Genomic DNA, 22651 nt, shown 5'->3' with positions numbered 1-22651 from the left:
TTGAAGGGATTAGTCTGATCCGCATTCCGGAGCAGAAGGGGGCGATAATGCGCCAATAAACTGAAGAACTCCTCTTTGGACTACAATCCCCACAACTCTGCTCGCGATTACGTGAAACACTTCCAACCAATCGCTGCGTGCGTCTGAGTCGCGTGACCAGCAGCACAGCAGATTTGAATTGTTTGTGTGGTTTTGTGTTTTCGTGTCGCAGTTTGAATGCGGAGGAGAAAAGAAGGTTGAGTTTTTAGAGGAACTTGAGGTTTGTAGGTTTTTACTTCAATCAAAATGTGACCCTGTGCAAGTCCCACGAGCCGCCAAATGAACCAAACTTAATGTTTAAATCCTCAGTTTTAAAGCTCATATCGGTTGGCCAGCGTTTGATTTAGCTGGTGATCTAACGGGCTAGCAGGCTAACGTTATAGTTAGCGTGAAGTTGAAAGTTCGTGTTTAAATTCACTCTCTCCGCTGTTTATCAGAGGGTTAATGTAAAATGTTGTATATATTATAGTTTAATGTCAGAATGTAACCGCTGCAGGTCTGATCCGGATCAATCTGTTCCCTACAGAGAAGAACCAACAGCGGGATGGACTGTCGAGCTAACAGCGGTAAGTTAACACTCACTGACCCTGCGTCAGCATTTATACACCGCTGACACCTTATTAATGTGTTTTATGAACAATGTTTGTGTCCCCGAACAGATCTGTTCTTTCTGCCTGATGAGAAGTTTGACTTCGATGTTTCTCTGTCACCTGCCAGGTAGGAAACGCATGACGGCTTCTATTAACCCTTGTATGGTGTTCGGGTCTGTGGGACCCGTTTTCAGTTTTTATCAAAAGAAAAATGAAACAATTAATTATTTTTTCAACCTGAAATTCATTGGCTTTGGCTCATTTTCTGTGAAGAACATAAATCAAAACACATTTTCAATGACCGCATACTGTACACCCACCCTACGCATTTATATTACATACAGGGTGTTTGGGTCCACTGGACCCGGGGCTAATAAAAGTGTGGAAAGTGTAGGTCCTGTGTACCTTCACTCTGTCTTCCTTCTTTCTGGGGCTACTGATAGTGTTTTCTGCCCCTCCTGCTCCCGCACAAAGGTGCAACATTATTGAAAATTCAACTACCAACACCGTCTGCTCTTACATTCCCGCACATTTTACCCTCTGTCTTGCGGGAACCAAACTTTATTTTCTCATACTCTATCCCACCTGCAAATTAGGGGCGTAACACTATAAATATGGCTTTGCCAGTGTGGTTCCTTATCACAACTGATCAAGATGGCCAAAAGATTATCTGCTGAGAGGGCCTTGCAATTGATTTTGGAAGAGAGAGAAGCTTCTGATGATGATGTCGAGGAAGAGGTTTCAGAATGTGAAGATCACATTTCTGAAAATTCAGAGTCTGACAGTGACTTTGAAGAAGAGGATGAGGTTGAGCACCAATTAGTACCAAAACGAAGACGAGTAGCCCGTCAGCAGCCAGCTCCGGGACCAGCCCGTCAGCAGCCAGCACCGGGACCAGCCCGTCAGCAGCCAGCACCGGGACCAGCCCGTCAGCAGCCAGCTCCAGGACCAGAACAAGCCCACCAGATAGCAAGTGAAGAAATATGGATGTCAAAAAATGGTGAAATTGAATGGTCTTCTTGCCCAAGAAATGAGCCACCCCGCAGAGCTGCTAATGTGATAAGGATGCAACCAGGGCCAACACGGCTGGCAGTTACTCGTGTGCAGGACATCAAGTCTTCATTTGAGCTTTTCATCCCAGATTCCATCCAGAAAATTATTCTGGATTGCACTAATCTTGAAGGAAGGCGTGTTTTTGAAGAGAGGTGGAAGGAGATGGACCAAACTGATTTACATGCCTACTTTGGGGTTCTTATCCTTGCTGGAGTTTTCAGGTCCAAAGGGGAATCCACAGAATCCCTGATGTGTTGAGACTGATATTGTTACTGTATGTGTTCAACTTGTGTTATGTAAACTGACCTGAATGAGTTATATGTCTATGCTATGTATGAAACATCATGCTTCATTTGTAAATGTGTTTTTTTCCACTCACTCCACTTGATTATAACTGATTTTCTTTTTTTATTACATTTTATTAAAAAAACCGAGTTGCACATTAATTCATAAATGTGATCTAACAAAGGTAAAGGGCAAATATTAACCATGTTTGCTGTTCATAGGACTTGTAATTGGGATGAAGTAAACATCTGTTGAGTATTTTAACATAAAATTGTTTGATTGTGTTGTTTTGAAAACCCAAAACTCTAGCGGGTCCACCAGACCCATGAACACTGGCTGAGTAACAAAAATACTAACACCACACAAGGGTTAAACTCTGTTTCAGGTACAGCGGAAGTGTTACCAGAGTCACCAATAATCATTCATTTCAAAATCCTATTTTGTCCCCCGACGTTTCAGTTTCAGTCTGATGTCCTCATCACAAAATCTCTAAACTCACTGTCCAGCGTCCAAAGTCAAGGTTGAAAGTTCAGTTGAGGGTTCAGCTTTGTTGTAATTGCACAATACAGGTTTGCACAATGAAATGCAGTTGCAGCCCCCTCCTCGCAACACACACAGAAAATGTATAAACAAATAGAAAAAATACTTTTTGAAGATAAAATCTGTTGATGTAAGTAACTGGGTGAAACATATTCTTGTGATTGTGTCCTCTAAAGTTTGCATAAGATATGGTGTAAGCAAAGTAAGGAGTGCTGACGTCTCACACGGGGCTACTTGTTGTTTTTATTATGTGCTTTTAATGGACACTACTGACCCACAATGCAGTGCACGATGGAAATGGAGGACCTGCTCTCAAAATATTAGAATACATTTCAGATGGTGTTGAGTCAGCTCCAGAAAAACAGAAAGTATTAAATCTCTGCTAAAACATTTTGCAGCCTCTTTGGGTGTAATTGGCAGTGTAACGTTATTTAACAATCTAGTATTATAGTTATTAATATCAGGTCTCTATTGGTCGTGAAAGTAAACACGATTGTAGAACTAGTAAATAAATTACAGAGAGAATTAGCCTACACTGCATGTATTCTTGTTACATTACCATGTTATGATGTTAAGTTTATTGTTCTGGACAGTCAAAATGGTGACATCTGCTGGTCAACCACCAGTACAACATTAAATGTAAGACTTCATGACTGGTCTCATCTTTTTGTTTGGTTTAACAAATATTCTATTATTAAAAAAACTGAAATGTGAACATTCACTGTTTGTGTTCCTCTCAGCCGTGATGTCAGTGATATCTCTCTCTGCTCTGCAGCGCCAAAGGTGATGAAGATGAAGATGAGGTGTTCATGGGTCCAGTCAGCCATAAGGAGACGTGTGTCTCTGTTAACATGATGTCTCGGCTTGAGGGCGGCAGCGTTCGAACGAGTTGGAGTCCGCTGACGGGAGATCAGCTGGAGGCAGTGTGTCAGGAAGCCCACAGACTAGCCGACCAGCTGCAGAGCGGCGAACTCAGCCAGCCACACGGCGAGGACGACAAGACCACCAACAACACCACAACCAGCAGGGAGGAGTTTGTCCAGGACGCTGAGGCCAAACTGGGTGTGCTCGGTCAGACCACCAGTGCACTCAGCCCCATCAAACGCCAGACCTTCTGCGTGCAGGACAGTCCCATGAAGGAGCTGCCGCCCGCTGTTCGGCGCCGCCTTCTGAGGGAAAGCAGCTCCAACACAACTGCATCCACCCGCGCAGTTGCCACCACCAGACTCAGCACCTCCAGCCCTGTGGTTGGGGTCAAGCCTCAGCCCAGGACGGGGCTGCGAGGGAAAGCCACGCTGGGCGTCGGTGTCGTGCTGCCGAGCAAACCGGCTGCCCCAAAAACTTCCCTTTCAGCCAGCAAGAGCAGAGTGGAGAAAACCAGACTACAACCGCCAAGAAAAGTAGGAGAGGAGTTTGTTTTGTACCTTTCAATTCACAGGTGAAGCATTCAGTCTATAAAACGCCAAAAATTATGACAGGGTTGATGGTGCCATCTGGTGTCAACCTGTAACTGCAGATCTACTGTCGGCCTTCTCCACTGCAGGAACTCACCTGGTTCTTTCCAGAATGTGAACTTACAGAACCATGTGCGTCTTTTGGCACAAGGTTCATCTTGTGTTTTCACTGTGTTTTACAAGCTGGGACATTTAAAATGTACAAAAAAAAAGGGACGACACTGTCAGTTTTGAGGTCTGTTTAGTAGCTGAGCAAGACCAGTTGTGGGACAAACAACAATGGAAGGAGTGGAGTTAACATTGAAATAACATTTCATTCTGTGTATAGGCAGACTACACAGACTAATGGTAGAAGTGTTGGCAAACTATGAAACATGGCGTCACATCTGCTTAACCAATCATGGTTGACAGCAATGCCGCCATCCCCTCAAAGTACCTAAAATTGAATTGAGTTGCCAAAATCTAGTTCCAAGAAACCGGCAGAGAACAGTGGAGACAAAAGCAGAACCAAAGACAATGTTCCTGCAGTGAAAAGGTGCAATTATGTTTCCACGTTCTGATCTCTTTTATGTCTTTCTATTGTACACATATTATTATCTATAAGAAGATGGATACCACTCACTAAATACAACAACCCAAATCTGTTAGCTTAGCTCCTCACAAAGACTGGAAAGAGGGGGAAACAGCTAGCCTGGAGCCGGCGTTACAAAAACTGCAACTTTACAGGGGACTGTGTAAACCATTTCATGGCTCTGAGGAGCCAGTGGAGAATCCGGGCCGTAGCTGGTCTTAGCCAAGAAATAGAAACGGATGTTTTTAGTTGAATATTAAACACAGAACTGTAAATAATTATTCATAAAATGGTGTTTATATGATCTGTTGCAAGTTCCCCGGTGAGACACTTGTGACCCACTGCAGGGGTCCTGACACCCAGTTTGGATATCACTGTGATAATAGATGAATGAAGATGTGATGTCACCTGTCTGCTCTCTTTTTCCTGTTTCAGGCGGTGGGGGGTTGGAGGCGTAGCCCGTCCTCTCGTCCCTCCAGCAGGGCAGAGTCATGTGAGGATCTGCTCTCTGATTCGGCGAGCGTGGCGTCTGACATCAGCGACTCCTCCCTCAACTCCAGCCTGCTGGGAAAACGCATGTTGGCTCCGCCCACCAAGGTAACTTGCCAGTTCAAAACTGATTCTGGTTGATTTATCATGGAAATCCAGTCAAACAGCTCCACCTGTTGTACACAGTCAGTCACTGCAGTCAAACACATTTAATGTAACTCATGATATTGATTGTTATGTTTATTATTATAGACATCTTCACACCTTGTGGTAAATAACTGATCATTTTTTCTCCGTCAGAGTGTTATGAGAAACCTGTCAGGTGTGAAAGCTCCTCCCCTTCAGAGCAGGAGGGTGACGGAAAGGAAGAACACGTCCTCATCCTCGTCCTCGGTGTCCAGCTTCAACTCCAGCATCTCTCTGTCCCCCGCTAAAGGTAAGCTGACAGCTAATTATTACCAGCTTTGAAGGCGTACTCTGCAAGTTTGGGATTAATGGCTCCAGTGGACAGGTGCTAGCAACAAGCTGGAGGGTGAATTGAATTAATTGTGTCAAAGGACGTTGCCTTCTTGATATCTGCTAGCTTCTACAAATGACACATAAAAACACAAATTCTCTGTGCTGCTTGTCACATTTCAACACAAAAATAAACTTTAAGGAGTAGATGAATAGAATAAAGTAAGCTTCAATTTTGAGACTCCCCCAAAATTAGATTTAGTTTTTCAGGGTGTCCGAGGTGTTAATTAAGGGTAACATGCTAACTGAGAAGCTACTTCTTACTAAAACTAAACATTCACATTCACACCAGCTAACTGCTAAATGCTGGCTAACATTTAACTAACCAGCTGACTGCGAACCTACCTACCCTGCTTCCCCCTGCTCTCATCATCCAATCAGAACATGCAACAGTACAGGTGTTGTCTCCTCTCAGGTAAACCCAACTCCTCTCTGAACCGGAGTCTGAGCGGCTCCACAGGCCCCGCCCCCAGCAGCATCAGCAGACCACCCACTCACAGCAGACCGCGCCGCTCCACCGTCTACACCGCCACAGAACCAGTGTCCTCCGCCGCCGGCCGCCGCTCGCTGTCCACCCAGGCCAGGAAGCTGTCTGAGGTGGAACGCGTCAAAGCCACAAGGTCCACGCCGCTGAAGAGAGCTGAGACCACGCCCCTCCAGGTGACGCCTGCCAAGAGAGTTTCGGAGAGGACCGCCTCCATCCCCACCACGGCCTCAGTGCGGCCGCAGAGCGGATTGAAGACCAAATCCAAACCTGAGGCCCTGGTCCTACCGACACCCAGCGGAGGAGTCAGAGGAGTCCCCCACGGAGACGGTAAGGGGCGCCGATGATGTCAGAGCGATGTCTGTTTATTCAGTCATCCGATCAGTTTGTTTCATCCTGGAGTTTTTTTAGAAAACTGTTATTCTGTTCTTTAAACTGGGTCATTGGTTCTTTAAACCAATTAAAAATGAATAAATAAATCAGACCAAACTACAGAGACTATGAATTTGAATTCTGCTGCTGAATCCTGAACACAGCAGCCAACACAACGGTGAACACAACTCTGTGGGGTATATTTACTAGACTTGCTGCATGTTATTGTCAGGGGCCCAAAATGTTGTGTTGGTGCAATTTTTCAATTTAGCATGCTAATTACTAAGAATAGAGCTGTTACATTAGCAACATGTGTTGCAGCAGATGCATGTATACATTTCCCTTCCTTCCTCCTGTATGTGGTGCTTCTCAACAGGAACGCCTTAAAATACATACTGCATAAGACCAAATGCACAATTTTCAGCTGTGCCACTTTTCTACCTGCACAGAACCTCAGTGTGGTTCTTTGGTAAATAAGGACCAACTTAATTCGAAGGTTTTAGTGCCTGAAGGAATGCAGATTCTGGTCTTCACATTCAGGACTGAACTGATGGGTTTTATGTTTTTTTTTTTTTAACCTTTTGGTTTAAACTAAAGTAAGTCTTTAGTTTCTGTATTTGATCCATCTGATACACCTGCCTGTCTCTCTCTCACTCCATCTGTCTTTGTGTTTCGTCTCCAGACGTCTCAAAGATGTTGAAGCCAAAGAGGCTGACGTCAGCGAGCAGCGTGGACAGGTAGATAACATCCTACTACACCCCCGAGTACTCCTGAACCGGTGACATTCATCCGGCTAAAACGAGCAGTTTAAAGCAAGTTTGAACAGTTAAGAGGGTTTGGTGACTTGGAACGCTTGTATGACTAAGACTCACAGATAAGAGTAAGACGGGTTTAGAAGAACTGATTATCTGCTCTGAACACTTTATCACTCAGCCCGTCATAATCAATGACCGGAGCTTTAAGTACTGAGGAATATTGCTAGATAATAAACATGTCATTCAGGTAAAAGAATGTGTCCTGTCGCTTTTTGCTGCTTTTAAAGTCTGAAGTCGGGTTTGTTGGGGTTAAATTCTACCTTCCTTTCTGACAGATCAGAGACATCAGCAATAAACCCCTTCCTCTCCTGTAGTCTTCCTCAGAAGCCCTCTGCTGGCCCTCTGACGCCCTCTGTTGGCAGCTGCAGGTCACTGCAGGTGAAGGCGCGGCGTCCCTCCGCCCTCCCAACCCCAGTGAAGCGCAGGATGTCCGCCATCCCTGTCGCGACGCCCACCAATCAGACCCGGCCCACCAGGGCGCCACCCACCCCTGGCTCTGACCCCGCCCCCTGCTCCGCCTCGGCCAGTAGAGAGAGAAGCTGCAGGTGAAATGCGTTAAACTTCTATCAACCAATAACCAATATCAAAACAACCGTGCCTGTTACCGCGACAACACATGCAGAGGTCTCACTGTGTTTATCGCTGTGTTGTTTCTGCGTAGCCCCGCACCTGCAGACACACAGGAGGCGGAGCCTGTTGATGTCCCTGACATCCAGCCCTTCTGTCTAGAGGAGGAGGAGCTCTCTGCTACCCCGCCCTCCAGCCCTCCACAGCCTGACCAATCGGAGAGCATGGAGCCTGGAGCACCATGTCAGGGCGAATCAGAGCCCAAAAGAAACTTGATGGAACTGGAAACTACAGAGGAGAGCAACAGCAAGACACAGGAGGTCAGAGGTCACACACACACACACACCAGTTTTAAGTTTGCGTGACATCAGTTTTTACCATCTGCCCCCCAAAGCTGATTCTGCTGTAACAGACTGAAACTACAGGTTCATGAACCGAGTCGTGAGGGGCGTCTTCATCCTGCTCCTCGGTTCAGTCTGCTGCTTCCTTCAGGAGAACCTCACAGAGCTTCATCACACTGACGCTCTCTCCGTTCTCTCTGTTTCAGGTTCTCCTGTTGGATCTTCCAGCTCCGACTCTGCATCCTCAAGAGAAACTGCTCATCGACTTGACCAACACCCCCGACCTGATCCGGACCAGCAACAAGACCTGCACCTCAAATCAGGTAACTGACACCTCGCCTGGTTATGTCCACAAACCCAGACGACATGTTAAGATATTACGACATTCATATGTGAAGTTGCATTACATGTCCAAAGGTTTGTGGACAGCCCTGCACATGTACACGCACATGTGCTTCTTGTTTGGGATATTATACGATAACAGTTTGTTTTAAACAGTAGTGTTCTTCCAACCTGTATCAAACAGAATCCAATATAATATCAAACTTTATAATCCATTATAAACCCTTACATTTAATGAGTTGACTCTGGTGTTGCTGCAGATTTAGTGTGTAGGAGACAGATAACATCAGTCTAATGTTCTATCTGCAGAAAATGAATTAATTGAAAATTAGTGTATTTTCCTAACCCTAACGATTCTTTTTACACTCAAACAAACATTTCTTTATTATTTAACATGAAAGTATGACTTTGACAGACTGACAGACTTCAGCAAATTTGAAATTGTGTTTTCAACCTGTTTGTATTTGTTTCAGCAGCTGATCGACCTGAGCTCTCCGCTCATCAAGTGGAGCCCAGAAGACAAGAGGGAGAACGACGCTCCACTCATCAACCTGTCCTTCTGATCCCGATCCTCCCGAAGACCTGGATCTGATGGTCTCTGGAGTAAACTGGACTCAGCAGGTTTCTGTCTTCAGAAACTCATAATAAAAATAATCCAGTTAAGTTAACTTCTTTACTGAAGCAGAGTATTGTGTTTTAAATGATGAAAATATTCAAAGGTTGCTGACGTTTTTCTGCACCTGATTGTACTTTTATTTGTCTCCGTCTTGCTGCTCTTACTGATGTCTGAATAAATGTTGTTAATGTCACTACTGTAAACTCTCATGCTCCTGTGTGTTCATGTGCTGCTGATATCAGTTCACCAACATGGAAACCTGATTGTTATTAAATATTGTGTATACTTAAATATTATGTTTAGTTTATTTGAAGTTGATCAGTAGACATCATCTTGGTGTTTAGATGCTTTTGGGAAACGGAGCCCAGGAGCTGCTGGTATGTTCTGCTCTTTTTTATATTCACATTACAGCAGAAAAACAGGGCTGTGCAACTCCTGTTTTTAGCTACAATGCTAATGTTGCTAGCAGTAGATCGGTACGTTTCAGAGACTCAAACTGTTTTTGTAACAAACATGGAAGCTATATTTTGCCTTTGTCTAGTCTTGATGTGAGGCCAGTTTGTTATTGTACAGTTCTGGACATTCAGACACACAAGTAAATATGTTTCTTTGTCTTTATTCTTTATTCCCTGGCATTGCATACAATCAGGATATACTTAATATAGAAAATCATACATATGTTTATCCTTCATATTTCCATATCTTTTTCATACTTTAACAACAACAAATTATTGAAAAAGATTATTTGAAAAGGTAAAATGGCATTTCTATGGTGTTTCTATTTCACGCAGGGGGGGGCTGGAGCCCATGAGCTTCTGGTCAGTTTGTATTTCCAACATTTCTTCATTAAAGATATTTAATTGCACTTGAATGCAGCCTTTATACATGAAGACACCACTCTTCTTACGTACAGCCAAATTGCAGGAAAGACAGAAGACTCCATTAACTTGAAGAAAGACTTATACCGTCACCATTTACATTTATACAGTCTTGTGTCTACAATGCAAGAAATGGTCATTTGTGGCATTTTTTGCTTCTGCAGATTGTTTTTAGTTTTTGCACAAGAGGAATGAAGCAAAAAGAAACAGCCACAGTGTTGGCTTAAGAGTTGCAGGCGAGAATTATTGCAGATATTACTAGTAATATTCAGATATAAAATACTATACACAGCTAGAATAGATAGTTATGGCTAATTAGCATAATTCTAAATTGTTGGGGTTTATTATTATTCTTTTTGGCATTTTATGCCTTCATTGGACAGCAACAGCAGAGAGATAACAGGCAATAAGGGAGAGGGATGTAACACAGGTCCCTGGCTGGTCTGTGGTTGCTTCGGGGTTCCCTTGGCTACCAGGGAACATTACCCACAATGCAACGTGACCACCAACAGTTCGGTTGAAGAAATGTAGTTAACACTTTATTTGAATGGGAGTTCATAAGACTGACATGACACCTTCATGACCTTGAAGGAGTCTTTACGAATGTTTATGACTAACTGCAGTTGACGCTGTTATGACATTTCCGGACGTCAATAAGAAATGACAAAATTGAACCCCTGTAGTTGAGGTCAAGGAAAATATTCATAATATACACAATAGAGAGCTGCAGTAATGAGTCCTAAAACCCGGAAAGAAGCTGATTTAAGTCACACTCCTTTATGTTCATGACAGGTGTCATGTTAGTCTTGTGCACACCCCTTCAAATAGAGTTACTGAAATGTATTTAGTATATGGAGTGAACGTGTGTGTGTGTTTGTGAGAGTTTAAGATCTGACATGCTTGCTGCTGAACTCACACAACACAAACCCTTAATGTATTTAAAGGGTAACTGCTACAGGAAGTAGAATTTACTCAGAAGTTTGACGCAATTAAGACTTTTTTTACTCTTAGGAGTGACGTAATTTTGCTCTTAAGCTTAAAATTAGGAATAAGCACCAGTTTGTTAGGTACACCTCGCTAAAACTAATGCAGTCTTATACAACAGTCCTGCAATAAATCCTTCATGAAGGTTAAAATGTTGAGTTTTTGTTGAAACTGATTTAGAGAGGCGTTGATTCGACTGTATGGTCATTTTGCAGAATGTAGTTTGTGGTGCTGCTGAACAGGTGATTCTATTATTTTGCCCACCTCATTTATATCAGTGAGGATAAGTAATTATTACAGGAATTATTTCAGTGCTCATATGGGCATGTAAGTATTGTATCAAGAAAGATAGGAAAAAATACAAAACCTAGCCTTTGAAGTTAAATTCAGTAAACACATCACAACTGTCCAGATTGAGGCCATTGAGGTGTGTGTGTGTGTGTGTGCTTTTATTTTGAAAAACCAGTGGATGTGCTGTCTATGCAGCATAAACAATGTCATTGGTAATCCATGTAAAATTAAAAAATAATATATATGTTGTCAAATGTCATGATGTCTAATGATGTCTTAAATTAAAATTCTGTGACACACTAAGTCAAATATTTTACTTTCTAAGGCAAAATTAAGAGCCATAATTTATGAGAGTTATAATTCTGAGATGCCAAGTCAAATGTGTACTATAATAAGTCAAATGTGAAAATTATAAAATAGAAATTCCAAATTATAACCTACTATGTCATGATTTCACTTTGTATGTCATGCATTTGTTTCACAAACATTTTTTCCTGGCAGAAAAGAGCTTCCAAACATGTAAAAGTAAAATGCAGTAAAGCAGAAAAATGTGAAAATGAAAACAAACATAAAACGTGATTTCCAAGTTGATCTGTGGTGTGTCTTCTTGTCTTGGAAATGGGATTCTGTAGTTTAGTAGCAGTTTGCTGAGATTAAGAACAAAGCCAGTCAGATTAATCTGGTTCATCCTTTATGTGTCAGGCAGCTCAGTTAACATGAAGCAGGTGTCTCAGTCTCACCAGGTCTCATGAGGTTTTTTCTAGAACAAGGTTTTCCTTCCACAAGCAGGTTTTATTTAGGTTAGTTAAGGTGGGAATCTGCAGTGTGTTTTCAAGGCAACGTGCATCTTATCACTAAGCAAAACGCTGGGGTTTTTTCAGGAGTGAACAGATATACTGAAGGCTATAAACAGCGGCTGCAGCAGCATCCAGGTGTTAACACTGTTCACCTGCAGGCTGGTAACATGGCTTTCTTCAAGTGCACGCTCAGTCTCCTCGTCCTCCTCGTGGTCTCTGACTGCTCCTGGGCCGAAGAGACGGTGAGGATATTTGTAATATCTGTGTGTAAATGCGTGATCTGTGAATGAAATGTATTGTTTTCACTTTGTTTACATGCTGTAGTTTGTTTCATGTTGGATTTAATCTGTCTCTCTTTTGTTTGTTGTTTTAGTTTTTTGGTGAACATTTGGACAAGTTTGAGTCGTTTTGAGATTGAATAAAACCAAACCGTGGCCGCCTTTTGATGCAACTGAGCTAAATTAATAACACACATGCATTCGTCGATGTTTGGAGTGACTTCTAAGCCCTAATTAAGTGCTGATGTTATCAAACAGTGAGGAAAATATTATCTAACTTTGCAGCAGCTTATGGGTTAATTTAAGCAGAATTTTACGTAGTGTCAAATTAACTTGTTCTATGATATAACGTGTAAGTAGACACAGCAGAACACTGTGTCTTCCTGAAGTTGATGCTCCGGCCGTACATGCATACAGGAGGAAAGGGTGACCTAAGTTAGGAAGTAAACTACATAAATACATTTAACTTCTCGGTTGAGTCCTGACTGATGAGTGACGTCTCTGATCTAGGATCTGTCTGTCTCTGAGCTCCTGTGGAGGGCCAACAAGGATGTTGGTAAGACACCATGTACATTTATTTTTTATTAAATTTTATTCAACATGGACAATGTACATTAATCAGTCTGTCAAAATCCTATTCAGTCATCTGTATTTCCTGGACAGATGTTACAAAGTCGTCCTGAAAAAGAATATTATGCAGACAAATTAACAAAAGTTAATGAAATGATTTATAGCCACACAAAAATAAATGAAATAAATAAAAAGGAGAGGCTATTAATGTTAAAAAATGATCATACAGGACTCCATTATACAACATCGGCAGGTATTAATTTTTAACGACCCCTCAGGTTTTTCTTGTGACCCTTTGGAGGGGCCTGACCCCTAGGTTGGGAACCACTGGACCAAATGACCGAATTGTATATAAAGTAGTTAAAACTAGCTCAGTCTGATAAGCAGAGAGTCTGAGGTTTGGTGTGGACGTTCATGCTCCAGGAAAAGGCTGGACTCGCTCCTTGAACTCCATAAACATCCTTCTAGCAACACCTTCAGGCCAACATGTCAACTTTGCACACACAATATGTCGGTTTGAGGAGTACGTTCATGTTCCCGGGTGGATTAATGCTACAGCACCACCCTCTAAACAACATTTCAAGTCCCCCTAAGAGAGAATAAAATCATCAATATAGTCATAAATTCAGTATGTGTGCTACATCAAACAAAGAGATCACTTTGTCTGCAAACTGATGATTGCCTATTTTTATAATCATGATCAGAGGTCACATTTAAATGATACATCTTTCCAGCATTGATATATTTTTCAGGGTCAAATTAAACTAATCTATGTGGTCAAATCACTGATGGAGCCTTTGATGACCTCCTCTAACAGTGCATACGGAAGAAGAGCCCTTCGTCATGGACGACATTGCTTACGACAATGAAAATGAGAGAAACGCTGATCCCTGCACCTCCCGCGGCTGCATGTGGGGCAAATCCAGCGACGGGAAGGTCTACGTGCCCTATGTCATCGCCACACATTACTGTAAGTAACTGAATGTTTTTAAAAATCGTATTAAAACAGTTTATCTAAATATGTCATGCAGCGCCGCAGAGCCATAAGGTGCGAGGTAATGTGCTTATTTCTCCAAATAAAATCAGCTAGTTGTTAAATACCATTTAGAAGGAGTGATCAGAGCTATATGTATTTTAAATTACTGAAACTTGTTTCAAACCAGCAGCTCTCTCATTTTTCTGGTCAGACTGGTTGAAGGTTTGAGTGAAAACACACTTTTATGAAATGTTTTGACACAACTTTCAGATCTTGAAAGGTTTCTCATTGTCTCTGTATTATTTGACTGTATTATTTTACCTTATTGTAAAATTGTAAAAGTGCACTCAAATAATAGCAATTTAAAAAATTGTGGATTGGAAATTTGCAAAAACCAAAGTTCATCAATATCCAATATCTAATAATAATAATTTCCCCATGTCTTTAACCGACATCCTTTCCTAATCCCTTCTTATTTTTATTTAGTTTTTATTTGACCAGGTTTTCCACACTGAAGAGATAAACAAATATTAGCCGCACATGCTAATAAACGTGTCTGTGCTGAGGAGAGACTGAGAGAACGACAGAAAGGGAAAAGTCTTGGAGTCATCAGCTTTCCTTAAGACCGTTAACACCAAAGTCCTTCGGGACCACCATGAAACTTTTCATCGGAGCAGACAAGATGTCCGTGCTTGCTGTTTGCTTGCTGCTGTCGCTAAAGAGTCTTACTCGTGCGAGAGCAGCCCCAACAAGACTGAACGCTGAGCTGAGACTTCAAAATAATAGTTCTATTAGAAACAGTAAACTAAATTATGTAAACGATAATGGCAACTGAGGTAGTCCTTTTAACCCAGCAACCCTAACAAAGTACTTATTTGAATCCCTAAACCTGATCAAGTCGTTTTTTGAGCCTAAACCAAACCAAACCTTAACATCAGAGCAGAAAATGCTTCTGTGTGTCGCTGCAGAGGACGGCGGACAAACATTCGTAGGCCCTGTCTTGTCCTCTCTCACCTGCACGTGTCTTCTCAGCTTCTCGTGAGCGCTCCATCATCGAGCGCGGGCTGCTGTCCTTCCACGACGTCTCCTGCGTTCGCTTCGTCCAACGCACCAACCAGAGAGACTACCTGAGCATCCAGTCCAACAATGGGTAACAAACTGCGTGTGTGTGTGTAAACTATATGCTTTTAATTATCTTTAATTAATATCTTCTATCTATCACAGATTAAATCTTTGATATAAAGGTTTCTTGTCTCTTAAAGCAGCTTTATCTCTTAGATTTCCTCTTTAAAGGGAAACACGCTCCGTTAGCTTGTGTCAAAATGGAAATATTCTAGATACTTTATGCAATTTTCCTCCACGTTCAGACGTATTTGGGAGAACATGTGGAAACTTTTGTATCTCAACAAGAATTTAAAATTTAGTTCTGTGGATTTTAATAATTTTTAGTTGCAATTATGGACCTGAAACTGAAGCTATTACAAACCGGGTTTTGGATTCTAAACCGGTAAAAATAATTCTGTCACACGCATTACTGTACATCCCAATCACAGCTGTTTTCAGAAGGGTAACAAACTATTTTGCTTCAAATATTTCCTGACTGAGTTTTATTTTAACGCTACATATCATTTGAAAAGACTGTGCGTGTCACACTTTACATAGAGAAACTTCAAGAGATAAACGCCTCACTTTTTAACGTAGTTAGTATCTTAAATTCTATATTCCTTCACGTTAACTACTTTGATTATTGTTTTCTATTTGATTGTATGAATGCAGCTGTTACTCGTACGTTGGCCGGCGTGGTTATTCCCAGACGTTGTCTCTGGACCGTCAGGGCTGCCTCTACCACAGCACCGTCCAGCACGAGCTGCTCCACGCACTCGGCTTCAACCACGAACAGTGTCGCTCTGACAGGGACCAGCACATCCGGGTCCTGTGGGAGAACATCCAGTCCGGTCCGTACTTCACACGCGCCCTAACATTAAAACGATTACAATGTTATTCTAATTTGAATCCTAAATCCAAATCATGTATCCTAAAATAATCCCAAATTGAACCTAAATTGAAATCTTGATCATAAAATAATTTTAAGCATATTTTTTTTATCCTGATGTGATCTAAACTAAATGTAAAAGTCAGTCTTAAGACTCTCAATATGCACAGTGGTTTGATTTGATTTTGATTTATTTCTAATAAAATAATTAGCGAGCTAACCGCTAACTCACTAGCTGATCGGGCTAGCGCTAGTCTTTCACAATCCTGGAAATCCTATCTAGTTTCTCTCTATAAAGTAGTTACGGGAGAGGGGAAATAAAGCTCAGAGCTACCACGCTGGCTAACAGTCGAATGTTCATGAACGAATTGAAATGGCAGCGTTTTAAATCCTGGTGTGACAAGCCCTTTAATGTGTTACCCAAATGCAAAACGAATTTCTCGATGGACTGACTGGTTGATCAAAAGTAACAGTTTATCACATGCCAACGATTTTCTGTCTTTTCTGACCCTTGTTATGATTTTTTTTCCTCTCAGGTTGGGAGTACGCCTTCGACAAGATGAGCACTCTGAACCTGAACACCCCCTACGACTACAACTCCGTCATGCAGTACCACAGGTTGACAAGGCCGCCGTCCATCTAACAACTGTTCATTCAGATAAATAAATGTCAAAAGGGAAGACTTAATCCAGGATGAGACAAAGTCTATTTAACCGTCCTGACCACCTCTGCCCACCTATTCATCTTCATACAGTCCCTAATTCCTCAGCATTTCTTATTCACAGAAAACTATAACAAAATAATGACTACATTATAAATACCAACAATTTCCACTTTTTTTTTTATACACACCAAAACTAATTCACCCTCTGGACTCTTTATAATTGCAGGTACGCCTTCTCTGGGAACAATAAGCCCACGATGGCGCCGATCCCTAACGCGAATGTTGAATTCGGCACGGCGAAACAGATGAGCAAGAATGACATCACGAGACTGAACAGGCTGTACAAATGTTGAACAGTAAGAAAACACACACCAGGTTTGTACATATATATATTATATTTCTGTTACTGTGAGTTTGGGGTGACCCATAAGAAAATGTACACGTGTGTTTGTTGCCTTTAACATGTTTATGTTTATTTTTTCCAACAGGTGATGAAAACAACATTCAGACATTGTTTATCTTAAGATATTGATATCGACAATAAACCTTCAAACATGTTCACTGAAGCCTTGTTTGTTGTTTGTGCACTTGTAGACGCTTTTGTACCTTACCAAATGTTCCTGAATCCAGAGTTTTTACTGCTGAAGTCTGTGTGATGAAAGACGAAGACGTGTAAAAGCTGCAGAATTGTTATATATTAACTCAAAATCAAATTACTACTTGTAATGTGAAACGTGTCACTTGAACCCACAAAGAAGCATCACCCAACTCTGCAGCTCGACCATGCACCAACCTCTGGGTCTGAAAAGTGAAGCCAATGTGGAAGTGCATTTTTTTCTAATGGCCAGTAGGGGGCGACTGTGAGAGACTGTAAAAGAAGTCTGATTGTATAGAAGTCTATGAGAAAATGACCTGACTTCTCACTAGATTTATTACCTCTGTAAGCGTTTTCCTGATGAGTTTATGGTCTCAAGCGTTAGTTTCAAGTCTTCTTCAATACAACATGATGTTCATTTTGTAAATTATGGTCCCATTTAGAGGAAAATAGACGATGAAGCAGAAACCTGACAGTCAGGATAGAGGTGTTCGGTTGTACTAAAAGACACTAGTTCATTCAGTTCAGTTCAGGTAAGTATGTTTACAAGCTAACTTTGTTAGCAGCTATTTAGCACGGCGTAGCCAGGAGCCAGGTGCTGTCAGGTTGTCGGTATAGGTACGCGTGCATAGCGTCCTTGGGTCTTCAGATCTCCAGCTCCACCCTCCAAATATGGTCACTTTTGGCTCCAAAAAACCAAGATGGCGACGGCCAAAAATGCCAAACTCGAGGCTTCAAAACAGTCTTCCACAAACCAATGGTGACGTCAAGGTGGCTACGTCCACTTCTTTTATACAGTCTATGAGCTCAACGGAGCCTTTTAGCATCTTGTAGCTCATTGTTTTAGTTTAGGATACATTTAGTGTTTGGTTCAGTCTCACCACCCTCATCAACCTTTTTTCCAGCAGCAGTCGGCTGTTTTCAGCAAAAAATATCTGAGAAAGCCGCCGTACGCGACCTGCCCAGCACTAAACAGCTAGCTGGTGAAGAAAGTGGAGCATCTAGCGGCTAAAGAGCCAGATATTGTCTTTAATATGATGTGTAAGTGTAAAGCAGTTGTCAGCAGCTGACACATTAGCACTTTTTCTTAGGGCCAAAAATCAAACAAAAGTTACCACTAAACATACTCGTCCACATACACATACCTTGCACTTTGCAGCAATTTAATGGCTTGTGGAACAAATTAAAACTTGGATCTATTTCTAGTGAATAGAGGGGGGCAACATAACAAAACTTGGACATCAGTCATAAATCATCTGCATTGTCCCTGTTTCTACACCCTGTAAATGTGCATGTGTCTATTAAACCAGTAAACTAGATGATGAAACTATCATTTCATCAGTGAATTACAACTCAATGTGGGATTAACTGAGTGTAAAATTAAATGGATAAAAATGTAATTATATTGTAAAGCCTCGTCCGGGTTAAATATGAAAAACATGCTCACTGTTGACAGAATGTATTTGAGGCTGAGTATCTGGTCTAAATCAAACAAGATTAGAAAGGCTCTTATTTTTGGGAATCTGCAATGTGGCATCAAGGTGAAATATTCTCATCAGGTGCTCAAAATCTGTTTCCACTCCATTTCCTCCCTCCGTTCCCTCACTAAGTATCCTTAAAAGGGCCGTTTTCCGGTGCAGTTGCTGCTTTATAACGTGACGTTGCGCCACTCGCTCGCTGTGTTTCTCTCCACTCGGAGACAGCAGTAAGTATGATGTTGTAAAATGCTGCTTTTTTGACATAAATCAGATTTGAAATTACGATTAGATGGTGTGATGTCTTGCTGGTTGTTTGTGTTGCAGGTTATTTGTTGACATGGAAGTGAAGTGCATTCTGGGTCTTGTGGTCCTGGTGGCTGTCTCAGCTTGGGCCGAGGAGGAGGTGAGTTTTGTTCTAAATGTACAACATTTAAACTATTTTTCAGTGGTGGAAGAAATATTGAGATCTTTGTAAAAGTACCAATACAACAATGTAAAAATACTCCATTACAAGTAAAAGTTGTGCCTTCAAAATCCTGCTTAAGTAAAAGTACAGCAGCATTATGATGAATGGTATGATATATTATTAAATATGACATTAAATTGATAATAGTGATGAAAGAGGTGGAGCTAGTTTAAATACTCTATAGATAGTTTTGGGAGGGGTCGTGAGATGAGTAATGAGAGAAAGAAAGAAAAAAACTAAGCACAAATCAGTTTCTCTAATCTTTGCTGTGAAATATTCAATAATTTAACCTCTTTTGGCCTCAAACAGTTATTTAAAAGAAACGTCTGACAACTGACAGACACAGTTTTGTGAGGAGTCACGAGTCAAACAGGTCAAACCATCGGTTTAATCTTTAATTATGCATGTTTAAATGTATGATAGGTTTTTTATGTAGTAAAAATTACAGCATGTCCCTCTGGAATGTAGTGAAGTATAAAATAAAGTGTAAAAGAATTTGAGTAAATGTACTTTCTTCTTCTAAATTTGTTTTTCCTGTCTCCCTTTTTTCTGGAAAACTCCTGATTCTGTAAGTTTACTGTCTTTTTTCATCCAAATACAAATATATATATATATATATAGTGAAGTTTAAAAAGCTTTATCAAAGTGTCATTTGTTGTATTTCCCACAGGTCGCTAAGGCTTTGACTACCTCAGAGCGGATTGAGAGAGCCAACAGGGATGTGGGTGAGGATCTGATCTGAGAGGAGATCTGGTTCCTCTTCCTTTACCAGCCACGACCAGAGCCATGATTTTATAAATACTGAGGAAATTAAGTTCCTAAAACAATCTATAAATCCTTTACTTATTTATTTGTTTGTTGGCCTACAAGCTGTCTCATGGATGGCTGGGAACCGCCTATAAGATATCCACCATGTGTGATTTTGTTTAATTAACTCCCTCATACAGACATGAGCTCAGTGTCCTTAATCCTGTGAACAGCACAAACCACAAATCAGATCTTATTGATGGAGGAGCATGATCTAGTGAAACATGTTCTTATCTTGAGCCCCTTGTTTGCTGCAGTCCGTTCTCCCGAGGAGCCGTTTGTAGAGGACGACGTTGCCTTCGATTCTGAGGCTGAGAGGAATGCTGACCCGTGCACGTCTCGGGGCTGCATGTGGCCCAAGTCCGCCGACGGGAAGGTCTACGTGGCCTACGTCATTTCCAGCAAGTACTGTGAGTAGTTCATACTGTGATATGTCTCATACTGTGATTCTTTTTAAAAACAAGTTGGAAGTGAATCCACAGACATAATTGAATAGTTTGAATTGATGGCGATGGAAAAGCAAACTCATAATTCAACACGTGAGCCCTTTTAATCTTTAATCTGACACCAATTATTAACAGAAAACATCAGAAAACAATAATAACATATATTCTCTTCTAGTGTTAGCTCCTGAATAGTCTTCGGTGTCCTGGAGGTGAAGCCTATCTATACTTTAGCTGTGGAGGAGCTAAAAACCACAGACGAGCCAAATCTTCGTCAAAGCTTGCCGTTTTCAGCGTGTAGGCTGCTAGCTCGGAGGTTGTTGATGTTAGGGTTAGGGTTAAGGAAAGGGAGGAGAATGCACCTGAAATAGTCGCCTGGATTATCCCGGCAGCCTACATCCTGTGAGTCAGACGAGCTCAGGTTGCCTGGATCATGGACTGTGTCTTTAATTCATTGCACAAAATATTTTTATGTCTATATTTCCTCTTCAGTCTATCAATATACTGTATTATTATTATGTATTTATTATCACAGTATCGTGTCAGTCTCGTGTAGCATCAGTTTACAGTGAATATTTTCTTTTATGTTTTTTTCCCCCAGCCTCTCGTGAGGTGTCAGTCATCGAGCGTGGTCTGAAGTCCTTCCACGATGTCTCCTGTTTCCGCTTTGTCAAACGCACCAGCCAGAGAGACTACCTGAACATCCAGTCCCTTAGTGGGTAAGCGTGTATTACAAGAGGTGAACATCTGGATTTGTTTGCTTTCCTTTAGGGTACAGTAGGTTGTCCTATCTGCTAGAACAAAACTGAACAAATGAAACAACGTGATTAACGCACTAAATAAACTGAGATCTGTCCTGAATTGTCACAGGTGCTACTCCTACATTGGTCGTCGTAACAACGGGCAGGATCTGTCTCTGCAGCGTTCAGGCTGCGTTTACCACGACACCGTCCAGCATGAGGTGCTGCACGCGCTGGGCTTCCACCACGAGCAGAAACGCTCTGACCGCGACCAGTACATCCGCATTGTGCTGGAGAACGTCTCCCCTGGTCCGTCTGTTTACTACCATTAGCTGCCAAAGTGACATAATAACTGAACAGATGCAAAATTTAGATTTGCACTTTATTTAATTGATAACTTAAAGCTTATTTGCTTTCTTGCCGAGAGGCAGGTGAGAAGATTGATAGCACTTTCATAACTGTCCTTCAAGTCTGAAACCTATAGCCACCAGCCTGTTAGCTTAGCTTAGCACAAAGACTGGAAATACTGGGAAACAGCTAGCCTGGCTCTGAGTAATGGTGACAAAATCCACCTACCAGCTCAACATTAGCACCTCCTAGCCAAGAGATAATCCGGCTATTCCTTTAACAACAATATATGTTAATGTTATGTTAATATATGTCGATAATTCTGTTTTCTTTTCAAATCTTTAGGAAAGGAGCACAACTTCGACAAAGTCAATACTCTGAACCAGGGAACCACCTACGACTACGGCTCTGTTATGCATTACCACAAGTAGGTGAAACAAAAACCACTGCAGCTGCCATCTTCGTGATGGAGAACATGAGCAGGCATTCAGAGTTAAAAACAGCCCTGCAGTGAAGAAAATAGCCGTGTCGATGCACGATCCAAGAGGCAAAAATTCCGGGATAACTTCTTATTTAGTTTAAGCACATTTTCTGTATATGTCCTGGTATTTTGATGCCATTGTTTTCATTGTTTTTGCCACATATTTCCTCCTTCAAATCTTTCATCAACCTTCTGTTAATAGCGTGGTCTTAAGCAGTTGCCTACATCCGTTGCTTTTTGTGGTTTCAGGTATGCTTTCTCTAAGAACAACCAGCCCACCTTGGTGGCCATCCCTGACTCCAGTGTTCAGTTCGGCGTGGCCTCCGAGATGAGCCAGAAGGACATCATCAGGCTCAACAGGCTGTACAACTGCTGAGCTGTCTTCAGTGTAACTATCACAGCACGTCCTTTCAACCACAGAAGACATTTTAAAATATATTTCTTTATCAATTAATCAACATGAAGAATTGAAATATGTTAAAGTATTATTCTGAGTTTGCTTGTACAGCAGCCAATTAAAAGATGAAGCTTCCTACTTGTGAGTCGAGATGAAAACGCAGTTATAGATCAATCAATAAGTAGATATCCCGACCTTTAACGTTCTCTTTTTAAACAGGTGGGTGAGATGATGGACGACTACTTCAGGAAGAGAGTCATCATCATCACTGTCTTCATTTATTTCAATCACAGAGTCAACAATAAATCCCATATGCTTTAATCAACATCAATAAATCTGCATTTAAACATACAGTTCCTTTGAGTTTGTTCATTTACTTCAGTAATGCTCA

At 41.5% G+C, this 22651-nt stretch overlaps 3 protein-coding genes across 3 annotated transcripts; all 3 read left to right on the top strand.

The window, feature by feature from the left end:
• Window positions 1-583: 583 nt before the first annotated feature.
• On the top strand, window positions 584-9127 carry gtse1 (G-2 and S-phase expressed 1). The gene is made up of 11 exons (XM_070906839.1): window positions 584-605; window positions 699-756; window positions 3283-3907; window positions 4968-5129; window positions 5322-5457; window positions 5953-6351; window positions 7076-7130; window positions 7523-7753; window positions 7870-8095; window positions 8323-8439; window positions 8932-9127. Exons 1-11 carry the CDS (start codon window positions 584-586, stop codon window positions 9019-9021), a joined length of 2121 nt encoding a protein of 706 aa, XP_070762940.1. The 3' UTR covers window positions 9022-9127.
• Window positions 9128-12191: 3064 nt separating this feature from the next.
• Window positions 12192-16858, top strand: LOC139286138 (high choriolytic enzyme 1-like). The gene is made up of 7 exons (XM_070906840.1): window positions 12192-12266; window positions 12813-12858; window positions 13690-13842; window positions 14881-14998; window positions 15625-15803; window positions 16378-16459; window positions 16732-16858. The coding sequence occupies exons 1-7, from the start codon at window positions 12192-12194 to the stop codon at window positions 16856-16858; spliced, it is 780 nt and encodes a 259-aa protein (XP_070762941.1).
• A 943-nt stretch (window positions 16859-17801) lies between these two features.
• On the top strand, window positions 17802-22239 carry LOC139286213 (hatching enzyme 1.2-like). Its single transcript, XM_070906948.1, has 8 exons — window positions 17802-17860; window positions 18903-18981; window positions 19715-19769; window positions 20109-20261; window positions 20896-21013; window positions 21165-21343; window positions 21728-21809; window positions 22113-22239. Exons 1-8 carry the CDS (start codon window positions 17802-17804, stop codon window positions 22237-22239), a joined length of 852 nt encoding a protein of 283 aa, XP_070763049.1.
• Window positions 22240-22651: the final 412 nt, after the last annotated feature.

This window comes from Enoplosus armatus, chromosome 6 (assembly GCF_043641665.1).
Source record: "Enoplosus armatus isolate fEnoArm2 chromosome 6, fEnoArm2.hap1, whole genome shotgun sequence".
Lineage (NCBI taxonomy): Eukaryota > Metazoa > Chordata > Actinopteri > Centrarchiformes > Enoplosidae > Enoplosus > Enoplosus armatus.
This window is presented reverse-complemented; position numbering and strand designations above follow the sequence as displayed.

Excerpts from the sequence above, each read along its gene's own strand:
- gtse1 (XM_070906839.1), top strand. The coding sequence starts at position 584 with ATGGACTGTCGAGCTAACAGCG. Across the intron at positions 5,458-5,952 it reads CTCTCTGTCCCCCGCTAAAG|GTAAACCCAACTCCTCTCTG; the intron begins GTAAGCTGACAG and ends GTCTCCTCTCAG. Across the intron at positions 8,440-8,931 it reads AGACCTGCACCTCAAATCAG|CAGCTGATCGACCTGAGCTC; the intron begins GTAACTGACACC and ends TATTTGTTTCAG.
- LOC139286213 (XM_070906948.1), top strand. The coding sequence starts at position 17,802 with ATGGCGACGGCCAAAAATGCCAAACTCGAGGCTTCAAAACAGTCTTCC. Across the intron at positions 17,861-18,902 it reads CAGTCTTCCACAAACCAATG|GTTATTTGTTGACATGGAAG; the intron begins GTGACGTCAAGG and ends TTTGTGTTGCAG. Across the intron at positions 21,344-21,727 it reads GCTGGAGAACGTCTCCCCTG|GAAAGGAGCACAACTTCGAC; the intron begins GTCCGTCTGTTT and ends TCAAATCTTTAG.
- LOC139286138 (XM_070906840.1), top strand. The coding sequence starts at position 12,192 with ATGGCTTTCTTCAAGTGCACGCTCAGTCTCCTCGTCCTCCTCGTGGTC. Across the intron at positions 13,843-14,880 it reads TGTCATCGCCACACATTACT|CTTCTCGTGAGCGCTCCATC; the intron begins GTAAGTAACTGA and ends GTGTCTTCTCAG. Across the intron at positions 14,999-15,624 it reads AGCATCCAGTCCAACAATGG|CTGTTACTCGTACGTTGGCC; the intron begins GTAACAAACTGC and ends GTATGAATGCAG.